We start from the raw sequence: 23425 nt of genomic DNA, 5'->3' as shown, positions 1-23425 counted from the left end.
CCCAGTTGTCAATCAGGCGCTGGCGCTGAGGCAAGGCGGCGACGGCGGGAGGAGAGACGGGCAACCTACGCCACAGCCCAGCGGCGGCCATTCGTGGAAAAATAGGCCGGCCTGCTCCTCCCAGCTCCGGCAGCGACCGGCCTTCTCGCCGCCGCTACACCCCCAGCACCCCGCCCTCCGTCCCTCCCCTCCTCCTCCTCGAGCCGCGCCTCAGCGGGCGTTAATGCGGGATGAGCGGTACGTAGCCCCCCTCCGCCCCTTCCCTGCCTCCTTCCCTCCCCCGCCGCCGCCCCCGCGCGCCTTCCCGCTTCTCCGTCCCCTCTGGGTCCCTCTGTCTCCCCCGGTCTATCCCTCCCTCTGCCCCTCCTTCTTCCACCCCCCCTTTCCTTCCCGGCCCTCCCTCCCCGTGCACATCCATCCCTCCTTCGTTTCTGTTTCCTCCCATTTTCCCCTCCCTTGCGCCTCCCTCCTCCTGCCCCTAAAGCATCCTGGGCCACTCAGTAGCCGTAGATGCTTTAGGGGCAGGAGGAGGAGGAGGGCTGTGGGTGGTTTTCCGCCACCCCCCACCCGGCCCGCCTTATAGTCTCCGAGAGCAAGAAACCAATCAAGCCTCCCCTTTTTTCCTGGGTGTTCGCTCGCCAGCCCCCCGTGGGCCGGGTTTCCCAAACCACGTTTTATTTTATTTATTTTTTATTTTCTTTTAGGATTCCCTTTTCTGCAATAATAATAATATGGACTGAGTTAAGAATGGAGGGCTGGCGAGAATGTACTGACAGATTTGCTCCTGGCTGCAGATTCAAAGTGAACAGCTATGTTTAATAGATTGTGTGTTTGTTTTGTCTTTTGGTAGATCAAAAGAAGGAGGAAGCTATGCCCTCGGAGGGAGAGAAATCTCCAGAGGCTGAAAACAACAACAATAAGAAAAGCAAAGCTGGAGCCAATCAGGTAAAACATAGAGGGAAGCAAAGCAAGGCTTAATTACTTTCAGTTCAGGTCAAGAGATACTGCCTTGTGGCTTATAAGATGGGTACAAGTATTTATGGCCTAGACATGTTTGGGGATGGGGCAAATTTTCTTGTATTTACTACAGATGTTGGGGGGGGCAGGTATAAAACCTTTGGCTGGAGTGAATGGGTTTATTAGCTGACACTCAGCATGATAAGTTATTTATCACCTTTTGTTCAGTTGTCATGTTTTCTAGCATTCTTTAATACTCAGGATACTGCTTTTTAGTTTGCAAGTACTATTTATCTCCTAATACACTATGTCTCTGTTAGGATTCTCAGCCTTCTCCTCTGGCTCTGCTGGCAGCAACTTGCAGCAAAATAGGGACTCCTGGTGAGAATCAAGCAACTGGACAGCAGCTTATTATAGATCCAAGCCAAGGTTTGGTGCAACTTCAAAATCAGCCACAACAGTTAGAATTAGTAACGACTCAGCTTGCTGGAAATGCTTGGCAGCTTGTTGCGGCTGCTGCTGCTCCTCCTACTTCAAAAGAGAACAACATCCAACAGGCACCTTCTGTTGCTTCTAGTGCAGCAAGTCCCTCCAGTAGTAACAACGGAAATGCATCCCCTTCAAAGACGAAGACAAGCAATTCTTCTGCGGTAACTCCAGGACAGTTTCAAGTCATACAAGTACAGAATCCAGGAGGTACTGTTCAGTACCAAGTGATTCCGCAGATTCAAACGACAGAAGGTCAACAAATTCAGATCAATCCTGCTACTACTACTACAACTCTGCAAGATTTACAGGGTCAAATCCAGCTCATCCCTGCAGGAAATAATCAAGCTATTCTTACAGCTACAAATAGGACAGCTTCTGGGAATATTATTGCTCAGAACTTGGCAAATCAAACAGTGCCAGTCCAGATTAGGCCTGGTGTTTCTATTCCATTGCAGCTGCCTATTGCCGGCACTCAGGCACAAGTTGTAACTTCATTGCCTATAAACATTGGGGGAGTGACTCTAGCATTACCTGTAATAAATGTTGCTGCTAGTGGTAGTACTGGACAGGTTACACAGTCCAGTGATAGTGGAGTTTCCAATGGAAATCAGCTACTGTCCACACCTGTCACAACCACTGCTGTTAGTACTATGCCAGATTCTCCTTCTTCCACTTGCACAACTACTGCCTCCACATCGCTTACAAGCAGCGAAACTTTAGTAAGTACAGCAGAAACGGGCCGGTATGCAAACACAGCAACCAGTTCTGAGTCTAGTACTGAAGAACCTCAAACCGCCACATCAGAAACAGAGACTCAGAACTCTAGTCAGTCTAATGGATTGCAAAATGTGCAGGATCAGACGAACTCACTGCAGCAGGTGCAAATAGTAGGTCAGCCTATTCTGCAGCAGATACAAATCCAACAGCCACAGCAGCAGATCATTCAGGCTATTTCTCCACAGTCTTTTCAGCTGCAGTCGGGACAAACTATTCAGACAATTCAGCAGCAGCCTTTGCAAAATGTTCAGTTACAAGCAGTGAGTCCAACTCAAGTTCTCATAAGAGCACCAACTTTAACCCCATCAGGACAGATCAGCTGGCACACAGTACAGGTCCAAAATCTTCAAAGTCTTTCAAATCTTCAAGTACAAAATGCTGGATTACCCCAGCAACTAACCATTACCCCTGTATCTTCAAGTGGTGGTACTATAGCTCAAATTGCACCAGTAGCTGTTGCTGGTACACCAATAACGCTAAATGCTGCCCAGATTGCTTCAGTGCCTAATCTTCAAACAGTAAGTGTAGCCAACTTGGGTGCTGCAGGTGTTCAAGTGCAAGGAGTTCCAGTCACCATTACAAGTGTTGCTGGTAAGTGCTGTTAAGAATATCCTTTAGTGATGGTATTGGCGTAATGATAATATTTAACTATGATATGGGCATTTCTGCTTTTAAGTCTCAATAGCAAAATAGTAGATTATATATGATCAACATTAACAATGCCTAAAAATACTGATTCCTTTTTGCTTGCACTAAATTGACTGCTGGAACAGAGGGTTCCTGGACCTTCAAGAATGTGTTTTTGGGTGGTGCAAGAGCCTGGGTTGGGAATGGGGAAGCCCCAGTGTTCCAGTGTAAAAAGTCCCAGTATGTGTGTGGAGAACACAGGTGGCACCTTGCGTTTCAGCTGTACAGTATAAGAAACACCTTACAGATTCCACTACTAACAGTTACATTGGCTTGTGCTTAACTTTTGTCTTTCACCAACAGTTGTGGTTGGCAGCTCTAATTATTCTCATTATTTTAGCTGTCTCTTGTGAGTGGATGAATAAATGTGTACTGTACATGGTTTAAGTCATAAATCACTACTTAAAAGTCATGATTACTATGCCTAAGTTGGAATTTGGCTATATCCTGCAACTAAAGAATAATTGAATGTATTATTACCTGAATTAATATGTACAATGTGTGTGTTCATCTAATGTTGTTCTGATTCTGTTCAGGAGCCTGGAATTCACTATGCAAACTGACTGCTTATTTGATTCTCCGAGGAAAAGTTGCAGATCTTTTTTTAAACCAGCAGAACAGAAATATAAATTATGTTGAAAGATGTAGAAACACGTGTGCAAGTTAATGCCCTGTCAAAATCAGTTGGAATTGCATACAATACAACTTGTATTGTAGTGTCTGAAACTTCGTAAAATTAGTTAATTGTTCCTATTGCAAGAAAATTGCCATGGCAAATAATAATTCTACTAGTGAATGAAATGAATTAAAAGTGAGGTATTGTTTGTAGAAATGGAACACTTAACATATTGAATAATGGTTTGTTCCTATTTCCAACTTGGAAAACAAATAGGTATAACATGTATGGAGGGTTGGCATGTAAATCACAAAGAGGTGTTTCTTGAAACCAGTTATCCTCCACCCACCCCCCTTTGAATAAAGGAGTACCTAAAGAATTGCTTAAAAGTAGCATTTCTCTTTAAGTGTATGATACCTGGAATAAACCTCAAAACCTGTTTCACTTTAAGGATATTCAGGATATTCAGATATAAAGCTTGTTCCCTCCTTGCATGCAGCAATGAAAAAAACCTTTGTGGTTTATTGGCAATTATAGCTTGTCATTTTGGCATACAGTAATTAGTCAGGTTACAATTTGAAAGTTTCTAAGTGCCATGAGGGAGAGGCAAGGGAAGGAGGAAGTCCAAAGCTCATGCCATGGCTTACCATTGTGTTTCAGTTCTCCCAATCTATGTTCTAGCATTTTCAATATAACAGCTTTCATCTGGAGGTTGGGCTCAATTCTGATATATGTCCTGGAGACTTAAGTATATATTGCGTTCTGACAGGATGTAGTTGTCATGTCCTGCTGAATTTTATAAAAGGAAGATGAATGAATGGTAGTAGATATTGAATTGTTTAGTTTTATTTCTCACTAAACATACTCCCGAGATGTTTGTCTTCTGATGGGCAGAAATGTAATTAGGAGGAAAAGTTTTGGGGATACATTTCTTTTAAAGGATCCCCTTCCTATGCTTTTCAACAGCATCACTGAATAACTTCATACCTGTTTTATAGGAATGTGGCAGCAACCCATTTTCTGCTTCTGTCATGTCTAGCTTGCCCCATAGTTATGGCTGGAGAATCTTTGAAAACTGATCTCTTGCTCTCACCTTAATTTATTGGTTGTATTGATATGACACCTTGCTGAATATATATGGTGTGCATTATAGAAAACTTAATATTTTATTTTCAATGACAAACCTGGCTCTGCAGTTTCCAGGGCTTTTGCTTTGGCATAACTGTGCACCATAACAGTAAGTGAAAAGTAACTGTCTTAATGTATGAAGTGAGAATTGTAGACAAATTGTACAAAGACTGTATAAACAGCTGTTTCCTCCCCACAGAACTTCAATAAAACATTACAAACTTGGTTCTATATAAGTTCATTTGTAGACATAAGCTGTAAATTGCATCCTGGTGGGCCATGTTGGGACTCCTGGTGTGTAGCTTCAGCATACCAGGCCTCTTTCAGTACACATACAGTATTGATGATTGCCGTCAGTTCCTTTAGTGTCAGCAATAACTTTCCACTACTTCTTTCCCCCCCCCAATCCCCTGCTAAAACCATGTAGATTTAGTCAGAAGTAACAACCTTGGTCTCTCACATACTTCATTTTTAAACCTTGGTGTGACCAGTGTTGTTGCTTTACTAAGAGATGCCCATCTGTAGAATAAACATGAGAAGAGCCTTCTGGATCAGTTCAGATCAGATCATTTAGTCCAGCATCCAGTTTTCAGAGTGGGTTTTAAAGTGTCTCTTGAACATAGAAGATATTTAGTAAGCGGCCTCTTTTTTTGACATAATGACCATTATTGTGTTACAGCATTTCCATCTTGCTTAGATAACATAGGAAGTAGCAAGGTGGCAGTAGATACTAATCTCTTAAAGACTCCATTTATTACTCTTCAGTAGTGTACATTATATTTATTAATGGTGAGGAGTGAGCATCTTTATGAATAAGGATTCCTCATATATTATGGCCACCAGCCAACACACATGGCTGGCGGCCATAATACATAGTCCCATCTTTCAAATTCATTCCTACAGGACAGGCACTACCGTAGATAGTTTCAAGTCCTGGCTACACATTGACAGGATGAGGTGCTAGGAAGGATTATGCTACTTCAGATTGCAAGTGGATAACTTCTGTTAAAATTACCATAATAGCTTTACAACCCCCAAACCTCCATACAAATAGAAAACTAGCACAACAGCAAGAAGACTGGATTAGAACTTTTCTCCCTAACATGCTAGCTTTTTATTTGCATATGGCAGCACTAATAAAACCTGGTATCATCCAACAGAATCTGAAGTGACCGTCACCTTTTACTCTTTGTAATTCTGCTACCTCATTATTCGCTCAAGGCTAGCTGTTCAGGGAGGCTTTTAATGTTTAATAGATTATTGTCTTTTATTTTTCTGTTGGAAGCCGCCCAGAGTGGCTGGGGAAACCCATCCAGATGGGCGGGGTATAAATAATAAATTATTATTATAAATTATTATAGCTGATGCTTCATGGGCTTTCCCACTCTCTACTCACTTAAGCTTTTCTTTATTTTGTGTTTAAGTCCTCTGTTCAAATTGCAACGTGATATTACATATTCTAATAGAAGGACTAATTATGGTTAATTCAGTGGTGACTCAAGCCACTTAAATTAGTTGGTGAAAGTGATCCAGAATCATCTCCTTATGAACTGCAAATCTTCAACTGAAAATTATTTAAAACTAAAAGAGGATTAGCTGAAAGATGTAGTTAATTCCCATGTTTAGCACAGGCGTTCTGTTTCAGAAAATGAACTTTGTTTAGCTATTATCTGTTTACCCAATTCCCCTTTCCCCATATATATTTCCTATGCTTTAAGTGTGGAATTTCAGAAAATTAAAGCAATCACTGATGCAGGCAAATCTCAAAAGTTTTAATCACCACCTTTTATTACAAATATCACTAGGTCTATATGTGTATGTTTAACAGATTGAGGTTGAATCCTGACAAGACAGAAGTACTGTTCGTGGGGGACAGGAGGCGGGCAGGTGTGGAGGATTCCCTGGTTCTGAATAGGGTAACTGTGCCCCTGAAAGACCAGGTGCGCAGCCTGGGAGTCATTTTGGACTCGCAGCTGTCTATGGAGGCGCAGGTCAATTCTGTGTCCAGGGCAGCTGTCTATCAGGTCCATCTGGTACGCAGGCTGAGACCCTACCTGCCTGCAGACTGTCTAGCCAGAGTGGTGCATGCTCTAGTTATCTCCCGCTTGGACTACTGCAATGTGCTCTACGTGGGGCTACCTTTGAAGGTGACTCGGAAACTACAACTAATCCAGAATGCGGCAGCTAGACTGGTGACTGGGAGCGGCCGCCGAAACCACATAACACCGGTCATGAAAGATCTACATTGGCTTCCAGTACGTTTCCGAGCACAATTCAAAGTGTTGGTGCTGACCATAGCTGCCAAGTTTTCCCTTTTCTCGTGAGGAAGCCTATTCAGCATAAGGGAAAATCCCTTAAAAAAGGGATAACTTGGCAGCTATGGTGCTGACCTTTAAAGCCCTAAATGGCCTCGGCCCAGTATACCTGAAGGAGCGTCTCCACCTCCATCATTCTGCCCGTACACTGAGGTCCAGCACCGAGGGCCTTCTGGCAGTTCCCTCATTGCGAAAAGCCAAGTTGCAGGGAACTAGGCAGAGGGCCTTCTCGGTGGTGGCGCCTGCCCTGTGGAATGCCCTCCCAACAGATGTCAAAAAGGAAAACAACTACCAGACTTTTAGAAGACATCTGAAGGCAGCCCTGTTCAGGGGGGCTTTTAATGTTTAATAGATTGTTGTGTTTTATTCTTCTGTTGGAAGCCGCCCAGAGTGGCTGGGGAGACCCGGCCAGATGGGCAGGGTATAAATAATATATTATTATTATTATTATTATTATTATTATTATTATTATTTATTAGGTGTTCTACTTTGTGCTTAGTATTTTAGCCTTGAAAGGTTCATTTTCACTGATTGATATAACTGGGCATTAGCCTACATATGACCATTCATAAATAGAGTACATAGCAGCTCTACTCCTGTTGTTGCTCTAATTTAAACTTTAAGTCTGTTAAAGAGCTTGTTTTTTATATATAGATTAAGACAGGACTGTTTCACAGTTATGTGTTAGAGTTTGTATATACTTGCTTTTTGTGTGGTTGCCTGCCTTCTGTAACCTATACTGTTGTCTGAGTTGGATGACTATCTTTTTGCCTAGGTACTGAGAGGAAGAGTTACCATATAGCTATTCTTCCATAAGAAACGTGGAAAACAAGGGGCCTCGGAATAGTGAAAAGCACTAAAAAGATAACTTATTAAAAATAAGCCATTAAATATCTTATCTTTCTCAATTTAGAACCCCAGACTATAAAACCTAATTATTTCATGTGAGCTCCATTGACCCTGAGCTGGTTCGCATGATATTGTAAGCCAAACTATGGTTTACCAAGACTATGGGCTCCTGGAGAGGAGCTTGCTGCCACTTAGCTCCTCCCTGGTCTTTTTTACTGCTGCAGTAAACCAAAGTTTGGCTTAGCATATCATCCTTACTGGAATGAGTAGTTTTGCTCTCTCCTCACCACAAGTTGTAACCAAACCTTGGTTGCAGCGCATGGTTAGCTTAACCATGAGTTCCAGTTCAGATGACATGCTGTCAAACCTTGGCTGAGCTCAGTGTGGCATTACAGTGAAAAACAAAGTTGGAAATTCTTCTGTGCAAGACTGCTTTTTTATGTGGTCTCAATAAGCCATAGTTTATTTGCCATGCCGTTATCCTCACTAAAAAATTATTAGCTTTGTACGACACAAATGCTTGACTTCAAATTTCCCCCTTTTTCTCCCCTTCCAAAAATAGTAGCTGTGGCAGACCATAGCAGAAATAGCAGAAGTTTGCCCTCCTGAGTCAAAGATACAGCTAGCACTAAAGTTCAGTTACTGCAGGTTAAACTTACAATCTTTGGGAAACATTGAGCTCATAAATAAAGCTCATATCATTGAGGCACTTCTAAAACAGACTGTCTACTGTATTTAATAACAGGGTTTAAAAGCAATCCCTTGCTACTATTTATTACCCAAGTAGTTACCTAGCTCATTGAAAAAACCCTGTTGTTTTCACTGAAGATATGTGCACAATTGGGTTGTATGCTAGAACTGGACTTGCTACTGCTGGTTTTTAATATTGTAGTTATACTTTGGGTCACAGCTCAAATTCTTTAAATCGAACATTTCAGCTTGCAGTTGGAAAAACGTTATGGCTCCAAGTACTCCTTGACCAATTAGATTTATTCTTTTCCCAATGTTTCATCAAAAAGGCTTTTCATTTCAGAGCTTTGAGCCTCGGTAAAAGAATTCCAAATAGTTTGTATCCAACCAGGCTGAGTCAAGGGATGGGTAGACTTGGTATTGTCAGGTTATAAATCTTCAACTAGCATGGGAACAGCTTTTACAGATGAGACATGGTCTCTTGAGTCTCAGCAATAGGATAATAAATTGTCTCAACAGTACCGGTCCTGTGTTAGAACACTGAAATGCCAGATGAGCTGAACAGTTCAATTACCAGTTTAATTACACTTTCCTTGGAGAAAGGTGCTTACCTTGGTGCCAGATCTGGTATACATTTTGACTTTAGGGGATACACTTTTCACCAAGTCTTGTAATGCATCACAGTCCCTTAATATTGACAGAGTATAGGGCTGCACTAACACACAATGCTAACCAAAAAATGTGTGAGTGACATGTATTAGAAGGTTGGAACTGTGGCCTGGCCCCACTTTCACACATTTCCTCATGTGTTCCAAGTTGTCTGTACAGAAGGCAACTTGCATAGGGTTCTGATCACATCTTTTGTTGTTGTTGTTTAGTCGTTTAGTCGTGTCCGACTCTTCGTGACCCCATGGACCATAGCACGCCAGGCACTCCTGTCTTGCACTGCCTCCCGTAGTTTGGTCAAACTCATGTTCGTGATCACATCTTTACCTGGAGATAATTACGGTTAATTTATACCACTTTTTGACCCAAAGGCTGCAAAGTGGTGAACAACATATTAATACAAAATAAACACTAAAAGTAGATAAATAGGAACCGCTACAGCGGGAAGGTAAACGGTGTTTCCATGTGCTGCTCTGGTTTGCCAGAAGCGGCTTTGTCATGCTGGCCACATGACCTGGAAGCTATACACTGGCTCCCTCAGCCAATAATGTGAGATGAGCGCGCAACCCCAGAGTCGGTCACGACTGGACCTAATGGTCAGGGGTCCCTTTACCTTTACCTTTAAACACTAAAAGCATAATAAATCTATAATCAAAACTATATAAAAAAGCAAAATCAAGATACACCCATACATCACACTGTATATGCATTGGGGATGCCAGTTAACCTTCTGGCAAAGAAACAGAAAAACCAGCAATCAAGGCACCTCTTTTCTCACACCAAGTGTGTATAACCCTCCTATCTCACCCAGGGTGTGGGGCTTTGGACAAGTTACACCAACAGGCTTTCGCCCTGGGCCAGAAACCACTTCTCTCTCCCACTGTAGTTAACTGGTCAGTAGACAAAATTCTTATCAGCTGAGTGTTAAAATAGCCAGAGCATGGAGGGAAAAAAGACTTGCCATATAATACTTGTTCCCCTCCTGTCTCCTATTGGGGGGCGGGGGGGGGGGCAAGATCCCACAACAGCAGGTGAAGCATCACAACTTCCTTCTCTCTCTGCTACTGTCCCCAGAAACAGGTCATAAACATCCCACTATTATATAAGACCCTAGCTTTGAAAAAGCACCAGATCAACAAACTCAAAAGGAGGTGCTGCCATCACCTTTAGTATCATCTTTTCAGGGTTGTCCGGAAAAGGGTGGCCTGCCACACTGAATACTGAGGGGCCCAGTCCTTGGAAAGAGCCACAGCTGCCCAAATCTTCCTTGTGTCTGTCCCAGCAAGCTGGGCTTTGTTGCAGTGTCTTTTTAGCTAGGCAAGCAAGGTTACCAGGAGTGGGCAGGGGGTAGAGTAGTGTTATATGGTCACGCCAATAAGGGTGAATGTGCCTAGGCACCTGTGCAGATGAGATTTCAAAAGTAGGCTGGCAGTGGGGCCAGTCAGTGCCACTTCACTCCTTCCAAACATTCTTCTGTACAGAATGAATGTCTTCACAGAATCAGTTGCTCTGACAGTTTAGGCCTGTCTTAGGGGAATCTCAAGATCTGCCTTGTGGAACAGATGGCACTAGCTCTGGGTGGTTTCTGGTTTCAGAATTTTCCAGTTTATTGCAGCAGTATGAACTCTCGGTGCAGGCACTGAATTCACTTGGAAATGAAAACAGAAGCATCCTCAAGAGTATCGAATGCAAGAGCAAAAATTGACCTGGCTTCTCTTTACTCTCCAAGTATTTTATATCATGTGCAAAATGTCAGCATCAATTTGAACAATACCTGTCATTTCCCATGAAAATGGAACACTGGAAAGTTTTTAGTCAATCCTGTTCTGAACAGATGTAACCAATCAGAGATTTGGTGGCAGAGTATGCATCTGTGGGCAGCACCCATCACCCATATTATTTTAGAGGAAATCTGAAGGCAGCCCTGTTTAGGGAAGCTTTTAATGTTTAATAGATTATTGTATTTTAATATTCTGTTGTAAGCCACCCAGAGTGGCTGGGGAAACCCAGCCAGATGGGCAGGGTATGTATGTATGTATGTAGGAATAAATAAATAAATAAATATTTCATGTCAGGTTAATGTAATGGAAGCTTGGAGCCAGCGTACTTTAATAATGATAACAACAATATTTACTATGACTTTCAGATTATTTTATTTCTACCCTGCCCATCTGACTGGGCTGAAGGATCACCTTATATGTGCCCACTCAATTGCTTTGATTTGCAAGTGCCACATAGCGTTCTTTCCATATTTCCAAGGAATCAGTCCTTCAGTGTGGTAGCACCTATGTCATGGACATTAGGCAGGCACCTGCTAAAAACTGTTTTGTTTAAGCAAGCCTATACTATCAAGTTAGGTAAATTTTATGTGTTTCTTAATATGTTATTTTATTTTATAATATAATTTTTAAAACTCTATATTTTTTTTGAAAATTATCAGGTTAACTTTTTAACATCTGATTTTCTTGCAAATTTTAATATCTATTTTATGGAAACTGTTCAGAGGGTTAGATGATTAAGCTGTATATAAATCCTATTAAAGAACGAAAGAACAGTAGTTGAAGCCCTTACTTAAAAAATGAAATACTGGAGAGTGATAGAAACCTAAATTTTCAGTTTCAAGGAACTAATCAGTATATGACTTGGAAGGTAGTATTTTCTTCTTTTTTTGCGGTAAAGGCCTTCAGCCTCAGAAAAGCATTTTGAAACTATTTTAGACAACTGTGGTGGAGATTTTAAGTGTTAAAGGTATCATTCTGATTTATATCTCACCTTTAAAAAATTTATTTTTTAATGTTAACTTTTTTGTTGTTTTAGTAAAAGCAAATACAAAATTCTGTATTTTAGAGATTTAAGCTTTCATGTGGAGTTTAAATGTTTTTCTTTTCTTTTTTGATATGGTCATGCAGACTAATTCAATACATTTTATTGGTCATTTAAGTTGTTTAGAACCACATTGCAGCTTACAGAAAATCATGGACCTCTACATTTGCACTGGAGTTTTTGCAGGTGTTATTCACAGGGCGGAAAATGTGGCAGTTAGGTTCAGAGATACAAAGGCCTGAAATAAACTTGGTTATTCACAATAGAAGTTAGCATCCAGCTATATGGCTTGTTTTGAAGAAAGGATCGATCTAGCTACAGGAGTAATCTTGTTACTCTAAGCACATTTCCTTCAACATAAATTCCACTAAAATAATAATTAATTTCAAGGGATCGGGGATCAGGCAGATTGAGAAAATAGGTTTTTCACAACTTTTTAAAATAAGGGCGAAAGGATTCTCTCTTGTCCGTTCAGCCCAAATTGAAGCCTTCCGATTCCAGCCTGGTTTGCAGTTGCAAAATTTGCTCCAGCTTTCTAAATTGATCTTCACCATCAAACCATATATCTTTCATGTAAACCCATAGTAAGCTTTGTGCCCAGGACATATTTCTTTGAGCATGCCATGGTCTTAAAGGATCATAAATACCTGAGAGTGAAGTAATCTCTAGATGATCCATTTTAAACCAAGGACTGTTTCATAAATTATTTGAGGACTCCCCTACCTTGTCTTCCAAGAAAAATACTTCTCAGTCAGTCTTGCTCACTAGAAATATAAATAGAAACTAGAATGATGAGTCTTCCTTTCTTCAAACAGCACTGGTGGTGGCAAAAAATGAGGCTTTTTTCAGAATACGAATAATTGTACCTTTCCTTTCACAGGAAGAGGTAACACAGGGATTTGGAACAGTGCCCTCACTTTAGGTCTATTCTGTTTTGCTGTCTTTTCAACATAATTCTCTGCCAAACCTACCTGTGATTGATTAAACTGAACCAGCCCACCAGTAGTGCCGATAAAAGTTCCCCCTCCCCATATGTTGCCAGTCTGAGTCTGAAAAATTAGGGGGAGCTGACAAGCACCTGTTAATTCGCAATACATGGCTCAAGGGCCATATTCAGTGAAACATATCTTAAGTTGTGCAGGCATATTCTGTATTGACTGCAACCAACCTTAGTGACCCTTTTCTTCAAAGTATCCATTAATGTTGATTTTCACGTGTCATTCTGATGATCAGTCACCAAGTTTGGAGAGATTCTTCTGAAGTTCAGTTGCAGCCTGCTCTAGATTTTATCATCTTGAATGCTTTAGTTTTACTTGAGACTTCCGGGTATAGGGCGGCATATGAATTCAATAAATAATAATGAAGATGATATCTGCATAGTTGGCTGTACCATTTCCCACCCGTTTATCCAGATCATTTATGAAGACATTTTGTAATGGATTTTACTTGGGTCTTGCTTGTGAAATTAAAACACAGTTCCATTAGGAAGATCAAAGGAAAATGAGTTATTTTGGAGAGCAGTGACTTTAGCAGTACAGTCGTACCTTGGTTTTCGAACAGAATGCATTCTGGGAGTGCATTCAAAAACCAAGGTGTGGCTTCTAATTGGCTACAGGAGTGTCCTGCAGCAAATTGGAAGCTGCACCGGATGTTCGGCTTCCGAAAATTGTTCGAAAACCGGAACACTCACTTCTGGGTTTTGATCGCTCGGGAGCTGATTTGTTCAGGAGCCCTGAGCGCCTTTGGGAGAAAGGGTGGGATATAAATTCAACCAATCAGTGTTGGAGAAGGTAGTCCTTCATATGATCCTATCCTCAAGCCATGCGAGGCTTTGGTAGTCATAACCAGCACTTTTAATTGTGCCCAGAAATGAACTTTTAGATAGATGTTCACAAGCCAATCAAATGACTTTCTTTATTGGAAGTACCGGTATTCACTAAACTCTAAAACTGCTGCAACACAACATTGAAATTTGAAGCTGATCCCACTCATTTCCATACTGCAGATTGTATTTCTGTTCATAAGTGTCCTGGAGGGATGAGCAGTGAGCTAGCCAAGTTTGCTGATGACACCAAATTGTTCAGGATGGTAAGAACAAAAGGGATTGTGAAACACTCCCAAATGAACTATGTAAAGGAGGGGAGCAGGCATTAAAATGGCAAATGCAATTCAATGAAAGCAATTGTAAAGTGGCACACATTGTTTGCTTGTGTGGTCTGAACTGGTGGTGCCTTGATGAAAATGTCAGCCCAAAAAAGCTTTTCTAGAAGGGAGAAAATTTTGTGCACTCCAAAAGATCTTGAATCTTCCAGAAAGTTCTGATGGCTGGCCTTGCAAATGAGGAATCCCATATTATTATTAAATTACTATGTTATTAAAACTGTGTATCTTGTATTATCTACAACTTTTAAGGTGACTTAACACCATTATTAAATTTGCAGAGACCAGTTGAAGTGCAGCAGGTACAGGCAAATACAACAGGTTTTATGCCCACAATTTCATTTATTTTTACACTGTACTACAGTGTTTGAAACTACCATTGTTCTAGGCACATTTTGCGACAGGGAATTTCATTAGTGTGAGCAGTTTCTGAGCTCTAGGCACAGTACTGTGCCTAAGATTTCAGATTAAAACTGCAGAGTGGAAGGAAAGGAGGGCCTTTTTCTGCCTTCCCACTTCCAGCTACTCTCTGAAGACTGGAGAAGAGACCCTCTTAAGAATATTAGGGTGGTGGGCAGGGGAAGGACTAGAAGACCATGTGAAAAATGAACATAATATTTTAACTGCAGTTCATTCATTTTCAACTTTGTATTTTTGTTATATAAAACGTGCCTGGACATTCCGTTGTTGCGCCCTTAACATAGGTTTAAGGTGCCATTTAGCTCCTAGCTTTCATATCTCAGTTTCTAACACTGCTGTACTAGTACCAACTTTTACAGTAGCGTCTTCCAACAATGGATTCACTGCCCAAATTGGTAACTAGCTGCAGCCATTCTGGCCAAGTTCCACCCTGGATAAGGAATTCAGTAATTTTGTAATCATGAGTTCTCCCTTACCGCTTGCAATTAGTATAACATAATTTGCGAGTCCAACTGTTTCCTTTTATATTAAAAAGGTGCTGGGATTATTACCTTTTGGGAGAGACGGTTCTTCCAGTCCTAAAGTACCAGTATTATGCATATGAATAAATTTAAGTGACTTTTCTCCATCTTATATTGGAATAAATATGATATTGAAATCATGTTGTGGTTTTACTGTGAGTTAACTAAAGAAGTCACGTGTATTCTTATTTTACAGGTCAACAACAAGGACAGGATGGAGGAGTAAAAGTACAGCAAGCTACACCAACTCCTGTCACTGTAGCAGTAGGAGGCATCACAAATGCAGCCATTGGTGCAGTTAGTCCCGATCAGATAATTCAGGTGCAGTTGCATGAAGCCCAGCAAGCTTCTGATCAAGACGTGCAACCCGGCAAAAGGTTAAGAAGAGTTGCTTGTTCATGCCCTAACTGCAGAGAAGGAGAAGGAAGGTAATTCCCATAATAGCTGTAAAGTGCCAAGCATATCAGGGCCAGCGGTGATACTTTTGCTCTTGCATTTCTGTTCCTGCTTTAAATAAATATATTTATTTTGTGTGGTCGGGGAGGATGGAAATTGTAGTCCAAAACATCTGGAGGGCCGAAGTTTGGGGATGCCTGAGTTATACAGTATGTTTAAATTGGATAAGAAACTAGGGTTTTTGGACCAAAGCTCACAATTTGAAAGAGAGTTAATACAGAATAAGGACAGGCCATTGTCTAAAATGTATAAATTACTATTGGATTGGGAAACAAAAGATGAGCTGGTCAAAGCCTCAATGACACACTGGGCAATGGATATAGGACACAATCTGTTGGAGAAACTTTGGAAGAATGATTTGAAATTTACTGCATGCTATACTTTGAAAGAGAACTATATGAAAATGTTTCATAGTTGGCATCTAACACCGAGTAGACTGGCTAAGATGTATAAAGCAGAATCAGATCTGTGTTGGAGATGTAGTGAAATTGGGGAAACTTTTTTTCATATGTGTTGGGCATGTAAAAAGGTTAAAGATTATTGGGAAATGATTTTTAATGAGATGGGAAAAAACATTTAAAACAACTTTCTCAAAAAGGCCGGAGGCCTTTTCGTTAGGAATAGTACAGCCAGAAGTTCCCAGGTGTCAGAAAAACTTGCTTATGTATGCAGCAATGGGGGGTCGTGTTCTGTTAGCCCCAAAATGAAAAGTGAGTGTGGTCCCAAGCAAGGAAGATTGGCAACTTAAATTGATAGAATATGCAGAACTAACAGGTCTAATGAACAGATTAAGAAAGCAAGAAGAATATGCATTTAAAGAGGAAAATCTTTGCTGATTATATGGGAAATAACTATACACATTTGAAGATGTTGGTAGCATTAAGATAAATTCAACAGTTTAACTAATAATTGAAAGCTGTAAAATCGGAGAGCTGACAAAAATGGACATAGCAGAACATTCAGGAATAATAGTTCAATAAATGAACCAGGAAAGGGGAAGAAGGGAAGTCCTGGATTATGAAATTATGTAAATGTTTATTGCGAGATGTTAAAATAAAAACTTAATAAAGCATACATAAAACAATTTTGTATGTAAAGAGAATGAAAACACTTTCAAATCCAATACAGGTGGAAATAAAAATACTCACTTAAAAGGCCAGTTTAAAAAGGAAGGCCTTCAGTAGGTACAAAAAATTCAATAGAGATGGTTCCAGTCTGCTGTGTAACAAGAGGGAATTCTAAAGGTTAGGTGCTGCCGCACTAAAGGACCCAAATCCTACATTTTATGGAAGGGATCACCCTCTACAGGTGATCTTTCTCCCAATAAAGGTCATCCATCAGGGTGACTGAGGCTGATTCAGTCCCATAACTAGGCCTGAACCCAGATTGAAACGGGCCAGGATAATTTGTTTCATTCAATAATGTTTGCAACAGACCTGCCATGACCGTCTCAAGTCATGGCAAGTGTTTGTGACTGGGCTGTTGCAATCTGATAGGGTTCTGGGTGGGGGCTTTCAGGAGTAGTTGGATCAAATTGTTTTTCTTAATGTGTTTTACAAAATTGTACTTTGGTTAACTGTTAGTGTTTTGTGCTTGATAGAAGCAATAACGAACCAGGAAAAAAGAAGCAACATATCTGCCATATTGAAGGTTGTGGAAAGGTTTATGGGAAAACATCTCATCTCCGGGCACACCTTCGCTGGCATACTGGAGAAAGGCCATTTGTATGCAATTGGATCTTCTGTGGGAAAAGATTTACGAGGAGTGATGAACTGCAAAGACACAGGCGAACCCATACAGGTCAGTGAATAGTCTGTACAAATGTTTTAAAGTGTATTTTATATTTTATAATATACTCATTGTGCTACAGGTATATGTGTTCCCATTTTTAAATAAAAGTTTGTCTCCTCATCAGAACCTTGCATAGGTAAGAGTGCTTCCTTTTATCTTTCCTCAATCTTCCAACATTTATCTGTCCTGAATCTTCCAACATAAAGCTTCATCGCACAAATTATGAGAGGTAGAAAAACTTTTCTCTAGCCACTTTTCTGTGCCACATGGAATTTTAGAAACTTCTATCTTGTCACTTCTTACACACCTGTCCTCTAAACCAAAAAGTCTCAAACGCTGCTAAAGTCCCAAACTCTGAAACACTTCATCCCCTTGATCATTTTGGTTGCCCTTTTTTGAACCTTAATGCCACTTACTAGGAAGAACAGGGGCAAGGCAGCAGCAAGATTGAGGCAGCATGGTCATACTGCTGGGAGAGGCAGATTGATTCTGCAGATGAATTCACATGGCTCCACCCTCACTGCTGTTTCATCCTCGCTGTTTCATCCAGACACTGTTGCCCAGAGGCTCTTCTTACAGTTCTATCCCACCAGCTTTTGTCCAGTGAGATGACACCTACAGGAAACTTTCTCCTGCAGAGCACAGTGATCAGTTGGTTAGATAATGGGTGAGATATTATCTTCCATTTACTACTACCCGAGACAGCTGGGACCACTGCCTGCTGCAAGGATGTGTCGACCATACCCTGGATCCAGGAAGCTCATTTGACAGTACCCCAGCCGGCACCTCTTTAATCTTCTAACCTCGGGCAGGAGATACAGAAGTATAATCAGTCGTACCAACAGGCTAAAAAACAGTTTCTATCCGTGGGCTGTTAGGCTGCTGAACGGAAAATAATATAGTGCAACTGACTTTGGGGGTTGGTGTGCTGTGCGACAAGCACACAGTGCAATGAGATTGAGTGTTTGTGGGGGTGGGAGGCTCGGTTAATTTCAATGTATGCAGGTTGTACATTGACAATAAAGGTGTTGTTGTTGTTACTACAGTGGTACCTCCGGTTACAAAAGGGATCCGGAGGCCCAGCCGTATCCTGAAAATTCTGTAACTGGAGGACTGCTTCTGTGCACGCGCAAGCAGCAAACCCACTTCCGGGTTTGGCGCGTTCGCAACCTGAAGGTTACATTACCCGAAGGTAACGTAACCCAAGGGTCCACTGTAATTGATATGGGCAGCATTTACCACGTTAGGCACTCTGATGGTCCCTTTAAGTTTTCTTAAGTGCATATCTTCACATTCATGTCTTTGTAGACCAAAGGAAACATCATGTAAAAAAGGGTTACTTGAATCTGTTCACAATACTTGCATATATCACTACACATCTTTACTGTGAGAAAAGTCATGTGTAAAGGTTTTTAATTGATTTCCACATGATGAAAGAAAAAAGTCAAGTCCAGGCAGCTCATAAAGGTAGCAATTGCTGCAGATAGTATTACCGTAGCACTAAATTCATGTGTGGGCACACATGCATGTACACCAGTTGTTTCACTGTGCCATGGTTCCATAAATTCATGCTTCTGGTCTTCAAAATAATACTTTTAGAAATACAAAATTAAGACAACATAACAAGTTGAAATTACTGTGGCTATACTGCTGATTGTAGCCAGATAATTGTCCCATAATATTAATAGAAAAATTAATTACTGAACAACTCTTGTTTTGTTTTTTCCCCCAATAGGTGAGAAGAGATTTGAATGCCCAGAGTGTTCTAAAAGATTTATGCGAAGTGACCATCTCTCCAAGCATGTCAAAACACACCAGAACAAGAAAGGTGGGGGAACAGCCCTCGCTATTGTTACCTCAGGTGAATTGGACCCTTCAGTTACTGAGGTGCTCGGATCTCCAAGGATTGTCACAGTTGCAGCCATTTCTCAAGATTCAAACCCAGCAACCCCTACTGTTTCAACAAACATGGAAGAATTCTGAAGGAACATTATTCAAATGCCTAGAGTTGCACTTAAGTTTACATACCTTTCAAGATACGAAAGTGGGCTGGTAAAAGTGTATTACAGAACAGGAAATCATGTAGTCAGTCTTGATTTCTGAAAGTATTCCAAGTTGGAGGACTAGCACAGGAAGTGTACATTGTATAACAAGATAAAAAAAATCAAAAATAAATACAGGGCCAATTGTTATAGATAAATTATGGATACAGCAGATGAAGAAAATATTGCTTCCACACTGTACTAATTTATGTAGCTATATCACGAAAATGATTTTAATTGGATTTTCCTTCTCTTTTCACATTATATGTAAGTGTTTGTTGTAACAACAAACAGTACAAATATACAACAGGGTGTCTGTTGTTTAGGGTTGTTTTCACATGAATGTCTCTGGAATTTTCACAGGAACTTTCTTTGTTCAAACGGCACAACAAAAACGCATAATAATCTCGTAAAGATGAAAACTTTTTGTTTGATTTTTGTTTGTGAAACATATAGTAAACCTGGCCATCTTTGGTCATTTTTTAAAAATAATTCAGATGGCAGCATGTTAAATGGTTCTGAGGTGCACCTCAGATAATTTTGGCCACTACATTATAGTAGTGTGTATAATGACAATCAATAAACACAAATTATTCTCTAGGAGAGATAAAGAGATCTATAGAGCCAGTGTATACTGTAGCAAATATAAATATATTGACATAAGATTTTAATTAATTTCTATGTAAAAGTTAAATATAGGAACCTATGTGATAAGTCCTATACTTTTAACACATCCCATTTCAAGACATGGGTGATCCATTGCTAAGCCTTGGTTAACTTCATTTATAAAAAGTGTGATTTAAATATTTAAATTTTATTAGAATACTTGGAAATGGTGGGATATAGGATATTGTAGTAGACCTCATGCACCAATGTCAACCTTTTGTCAGTAGCAAATACTGTGGTTATCATACTGAGTTCTTTAGACTTTGACATAACAGCCAAAGAAATGGATGAATACTTTCAACCAAAAATATGAATCTAAACCTGTTCTGTTTCTTTCATTTCAAAAACTACTGTCCAGGATCCAAAAAGCTACTTTTGGCTTGTCCAAAGGCACACTCAGTAAGGTTATTTGAACTGCAGGCCCTTGTGCCTTATCAGAAATTCCTTTTGAAAATCCCCTTGGTATCGGCTTGAAAATCCCCTTGGTATCGGCATTGGGGGCTGCTATTTGAGAGGCTCAAGCCATAAGTCCCTTTGGAAGCATAGAAGTAGTTGCAAGTGTTGTTTTGTTTTGGTTTTGTTGTTATTTCTTTTTTTAGTTTTTTTTATCCCATCAAAATCTTACACACCCACACACCCTTGGATAGGCTAGCAAATAAAATTATTTAAATACTTTTTGTTGGATCAATAATTTCGATTCTTCAGAAAGAGAACATATTTGAAAAAATATTACTGCTGTATATTGGTAGAGGTAAGTTATTACTTCCTCAGTATGCATTTGGTTAAGCCAGTACAGTTCAAAAAGCAGCAGTTTGTTTTTTGTCACGGATTCAGCTGTAGTCACTGACAACTAGTTGACCATAACAATTCGTCGCCCTGGACAATGATGAATATTCCAGATGAGGCTCACAATGCAGGGATAGGGATGCATTTCCAGATAAACAGCTGCATCCATATCAGCCACACATGCAATTTATTGTTTTTGTGTGATCTGCTTTTCTAGATTGGGGCATCGGTGCAAATTTGAGTATGCCACAGAAATATGGCCAAATATATTTTGGAATTTAAAACATTTCCCATAGACACAAATATTATATTTTGCAAATCCACCATTTGGTAAAGATCATATGACTTTCAGGTTTTTATGTTTTTACACCAAAATATTTTGATGATGGAACTTGCAAGTACAGTGCAAGAAATTAATGTGTATCCTTTAAAAATTATGATTTATGTTTTTAACCTTATATAAACTTGTGGCATTGCATGCATTTTTAAAGACAAAGATCTACCTTTGTACTATGTACACTTAGGGATGCCCAGTGTAGTGAAATACAAGCTGAAAGTCTTTTATACTTTCCACTTACATACATAGTAAAGAAAACAATTTTACACATTTTTACACTGTGGTTATAAGTGAAAGTTTCTTAAACCTTTTGTAGGCATTTAACAAGTCTTTCCATTTTAGTTGGGTTTTTATATATTATTTTGTATATTTTATTTAAAATATTTTCAGCTGATTTTACCTGGCTTTAAAACCTCAGACTCAATTTGATGAGACATTTAACACAGATGACCATTAAGTAATGCTAATTATTATTTTTGCAGATCAGCTGCAGCATCAAACACATATTTTATCATTAGGCTTCACAATCAGTGCTCTAGAAGTAAAGCAAATAAAATGTTTTAAAGAATCATGTTTAACTTAGTATTTTATTTTGTAAACTGAAGGCATGAGTGCTCTGCACAGCTGATAAATATTCTTTTTTGCACACTTTATGTATGCAGATAGGAAATGGAAATTATTTTTTAATCTGCATCAAATCCCTATTACAAGTGTATCAAAATCTGGTTGGCATCACAGAGGCTTAATATAGATTAATCTGTGTTAGCAGGTGCACTTACTATTCCTGGAATTGGAAAGGTTTTAATAATCTGTTCTGCATACCATTCTGAGTCCACTTTTCAGTCTTAGAAGGATCGTAAATTTCAATGTCCTTTATTTGACTCAGTGGGATGTAACTTGTATGTAATAGGGCACAGATGTGCAGTAGTACCTTATTTAATGCCACTTCACTGTTCATTCCCTTTGCCACCATTACAAGGTTTTGCTTTATCGTACTTATCAGTGCAAAGTGTAACTATCATGGTAGAACTCCAGTGTTGGAATAGGTTTTTTTATTTTATTTTCAAAATGCTTTCTTGGGATAGGGTTGTGTATGTGTTTCCTGATTACATTAGAAATTGGTGTTAAGTCATTATTTATCACACTGTTTCATGAGAGAAGTAATAAAAGTGTGTTATTTAGAAGAAAAGGTTTATTTGTTAAACTTAGGTAAGCATGATGTTTGGGTCCTATTTTTCAATTTTATAACTGTTTTATTGCAACAATATTTGTATTTAAGTCTCCCATTTCTAATGCCTTGTGATTTTTTTATGCATGTCACTAAATTGTCATCCCGCAAAAATTGATGTGCAGCATAGGGTGTTAAATCTACATAAAGATTTTGAAACAAAAAAAAATAGTTGGTGGTAAAATTGTAAATGTTTTGCAGAAAACCTTATAAAAAGTTTTGTAGTAATATTTCACTTGTAAATTTTTTGTAAGAAAAAGGGGGAAAGGGGGGGGGACAAGAAACACCCATTCTAGAATCTGCAAATTAATTCTGCCAGCAAAGCCTCTAAGGCATTAATTTTTACTATGCTAATTTGTATACATTTTGTGTGTTTTTGTGGATTTGAAACTAAAATTGTGTAGACGTTGTTGCCTGCAATAATACTTTGCAAGTAACCTATTAAAATTCTCTTGAGTTTGAATGTATGTTTATTTTTTAAAAAAACTTGTATTTATTAATAATATTTGTATTGTGTGTACTAATTTATAATATTTGAGTCCTATTTCCACTCATAGACTCAGTATTCAAGGTGGTGTATACATAAACAACCTTCAAAACATCAAGATTGTAATAAGATAGTGTGTAAGCAACATTGAACAAAGGGAGACACATATCCTAATAAATGTATAGGATTGTGCTATAAAAGTAATATATAGTTCAGCAGCAGGAAGACACATTCCTAATCAAGCACCATCAAAGGGTGAGAGCAGGTGTGCACCCCCATATATTTCTGAACTACAACTCCCATTAGCCCCAGTCTACTTGGCCAATAACCAGGGGTGATGGGAGTTGTAGTTCAGCAACATCGGGAGATCAAAGTTTGTTCACACTTCGGTTAGAGCCCCAGTGACACATGCCATAGTGCATACCTGGCTCCCCAACCAGCCTGGTATTTCTTTAAACAAGAAAAAACTACACAAGGGCAAGCAATGTGACAAATGTTTTATGTCTAGGTTGGGCCTTAGACATAGGTTGGGCC

General features: G+C 39.7%; 1 protein-coding gene across 2 annotated transcripts; it reads left to right on the top strand.

Moving 5' to 3' along the window:
- On the top strand, positions 1 to 22859 carry SP4 (Sp4 transcription factor). 2 transcript variants are annotated; one of them, XM_035129702.2, is made up of 6 exons: positions 1 to 237; positions 851 to 945; positions 1278 to 2814; positions 15295 to 15526; positions 17155 to 17354; positions 19081 to 22859. In XM_035129702.2, exons 1-6 carry the CDS (start codon positions 231 to 233, stop codon positions 19326 to 19328), a joined length of 2319 nt encoding a protein of 772 aa, XP_034985593.2. In that variant the 5' UTR covers positions 1 to 230; the 3' UTR covers positions 19329 to 22859. The 2 variants fall into 2 exon arrangements, with proteins under 2 accessions (XP_034985593.2, XP_060136711.1); XM_060280728.1 differs by lacking the exon at positions 1 to 237 and adding an exon at positions 506 to 740.
- The last annotated feature ends 566 nt before the right edge of the window (positions 22860 to 23425 follow it).

Source organism: Zootoca vivipara, chromosome 12, assembly GCF_963506605.1.
Source record: "Zootoca vivipara chromosome 12, rZooViv1.1, whole genome shotgun sequence".
NCBI lineage: Eukaryota > Metazoa > Chordata > Lepidosauria > Squamata > Lacertidae > Zootoca > Zootoca vivipara.
Note: the sequence above shows the minus strand (reverse complement) of the source record. Positions and strands in the feature narration are given on the sequence as shown.

Excerpts from the sequence above, each read along its gene's own strand:
- SP4 (XM_035129702.2), top strand. Across the intron at positions 15,527-17,154 it reads TGCAGAGAAGGAGAAGGAAG|AAGCAATAACGAACCAGGAA; the intron begins GTAATTCCCATA and ends TGTGCTTGATAG. Across the intron at positions 17,355-19,080 it reads ACACAGGCGAACCCATACAG|GTGAGAAGAGATTTGAATGC; the intron begins GTCAGTGAATAG and ends TTCCCCCAATAG.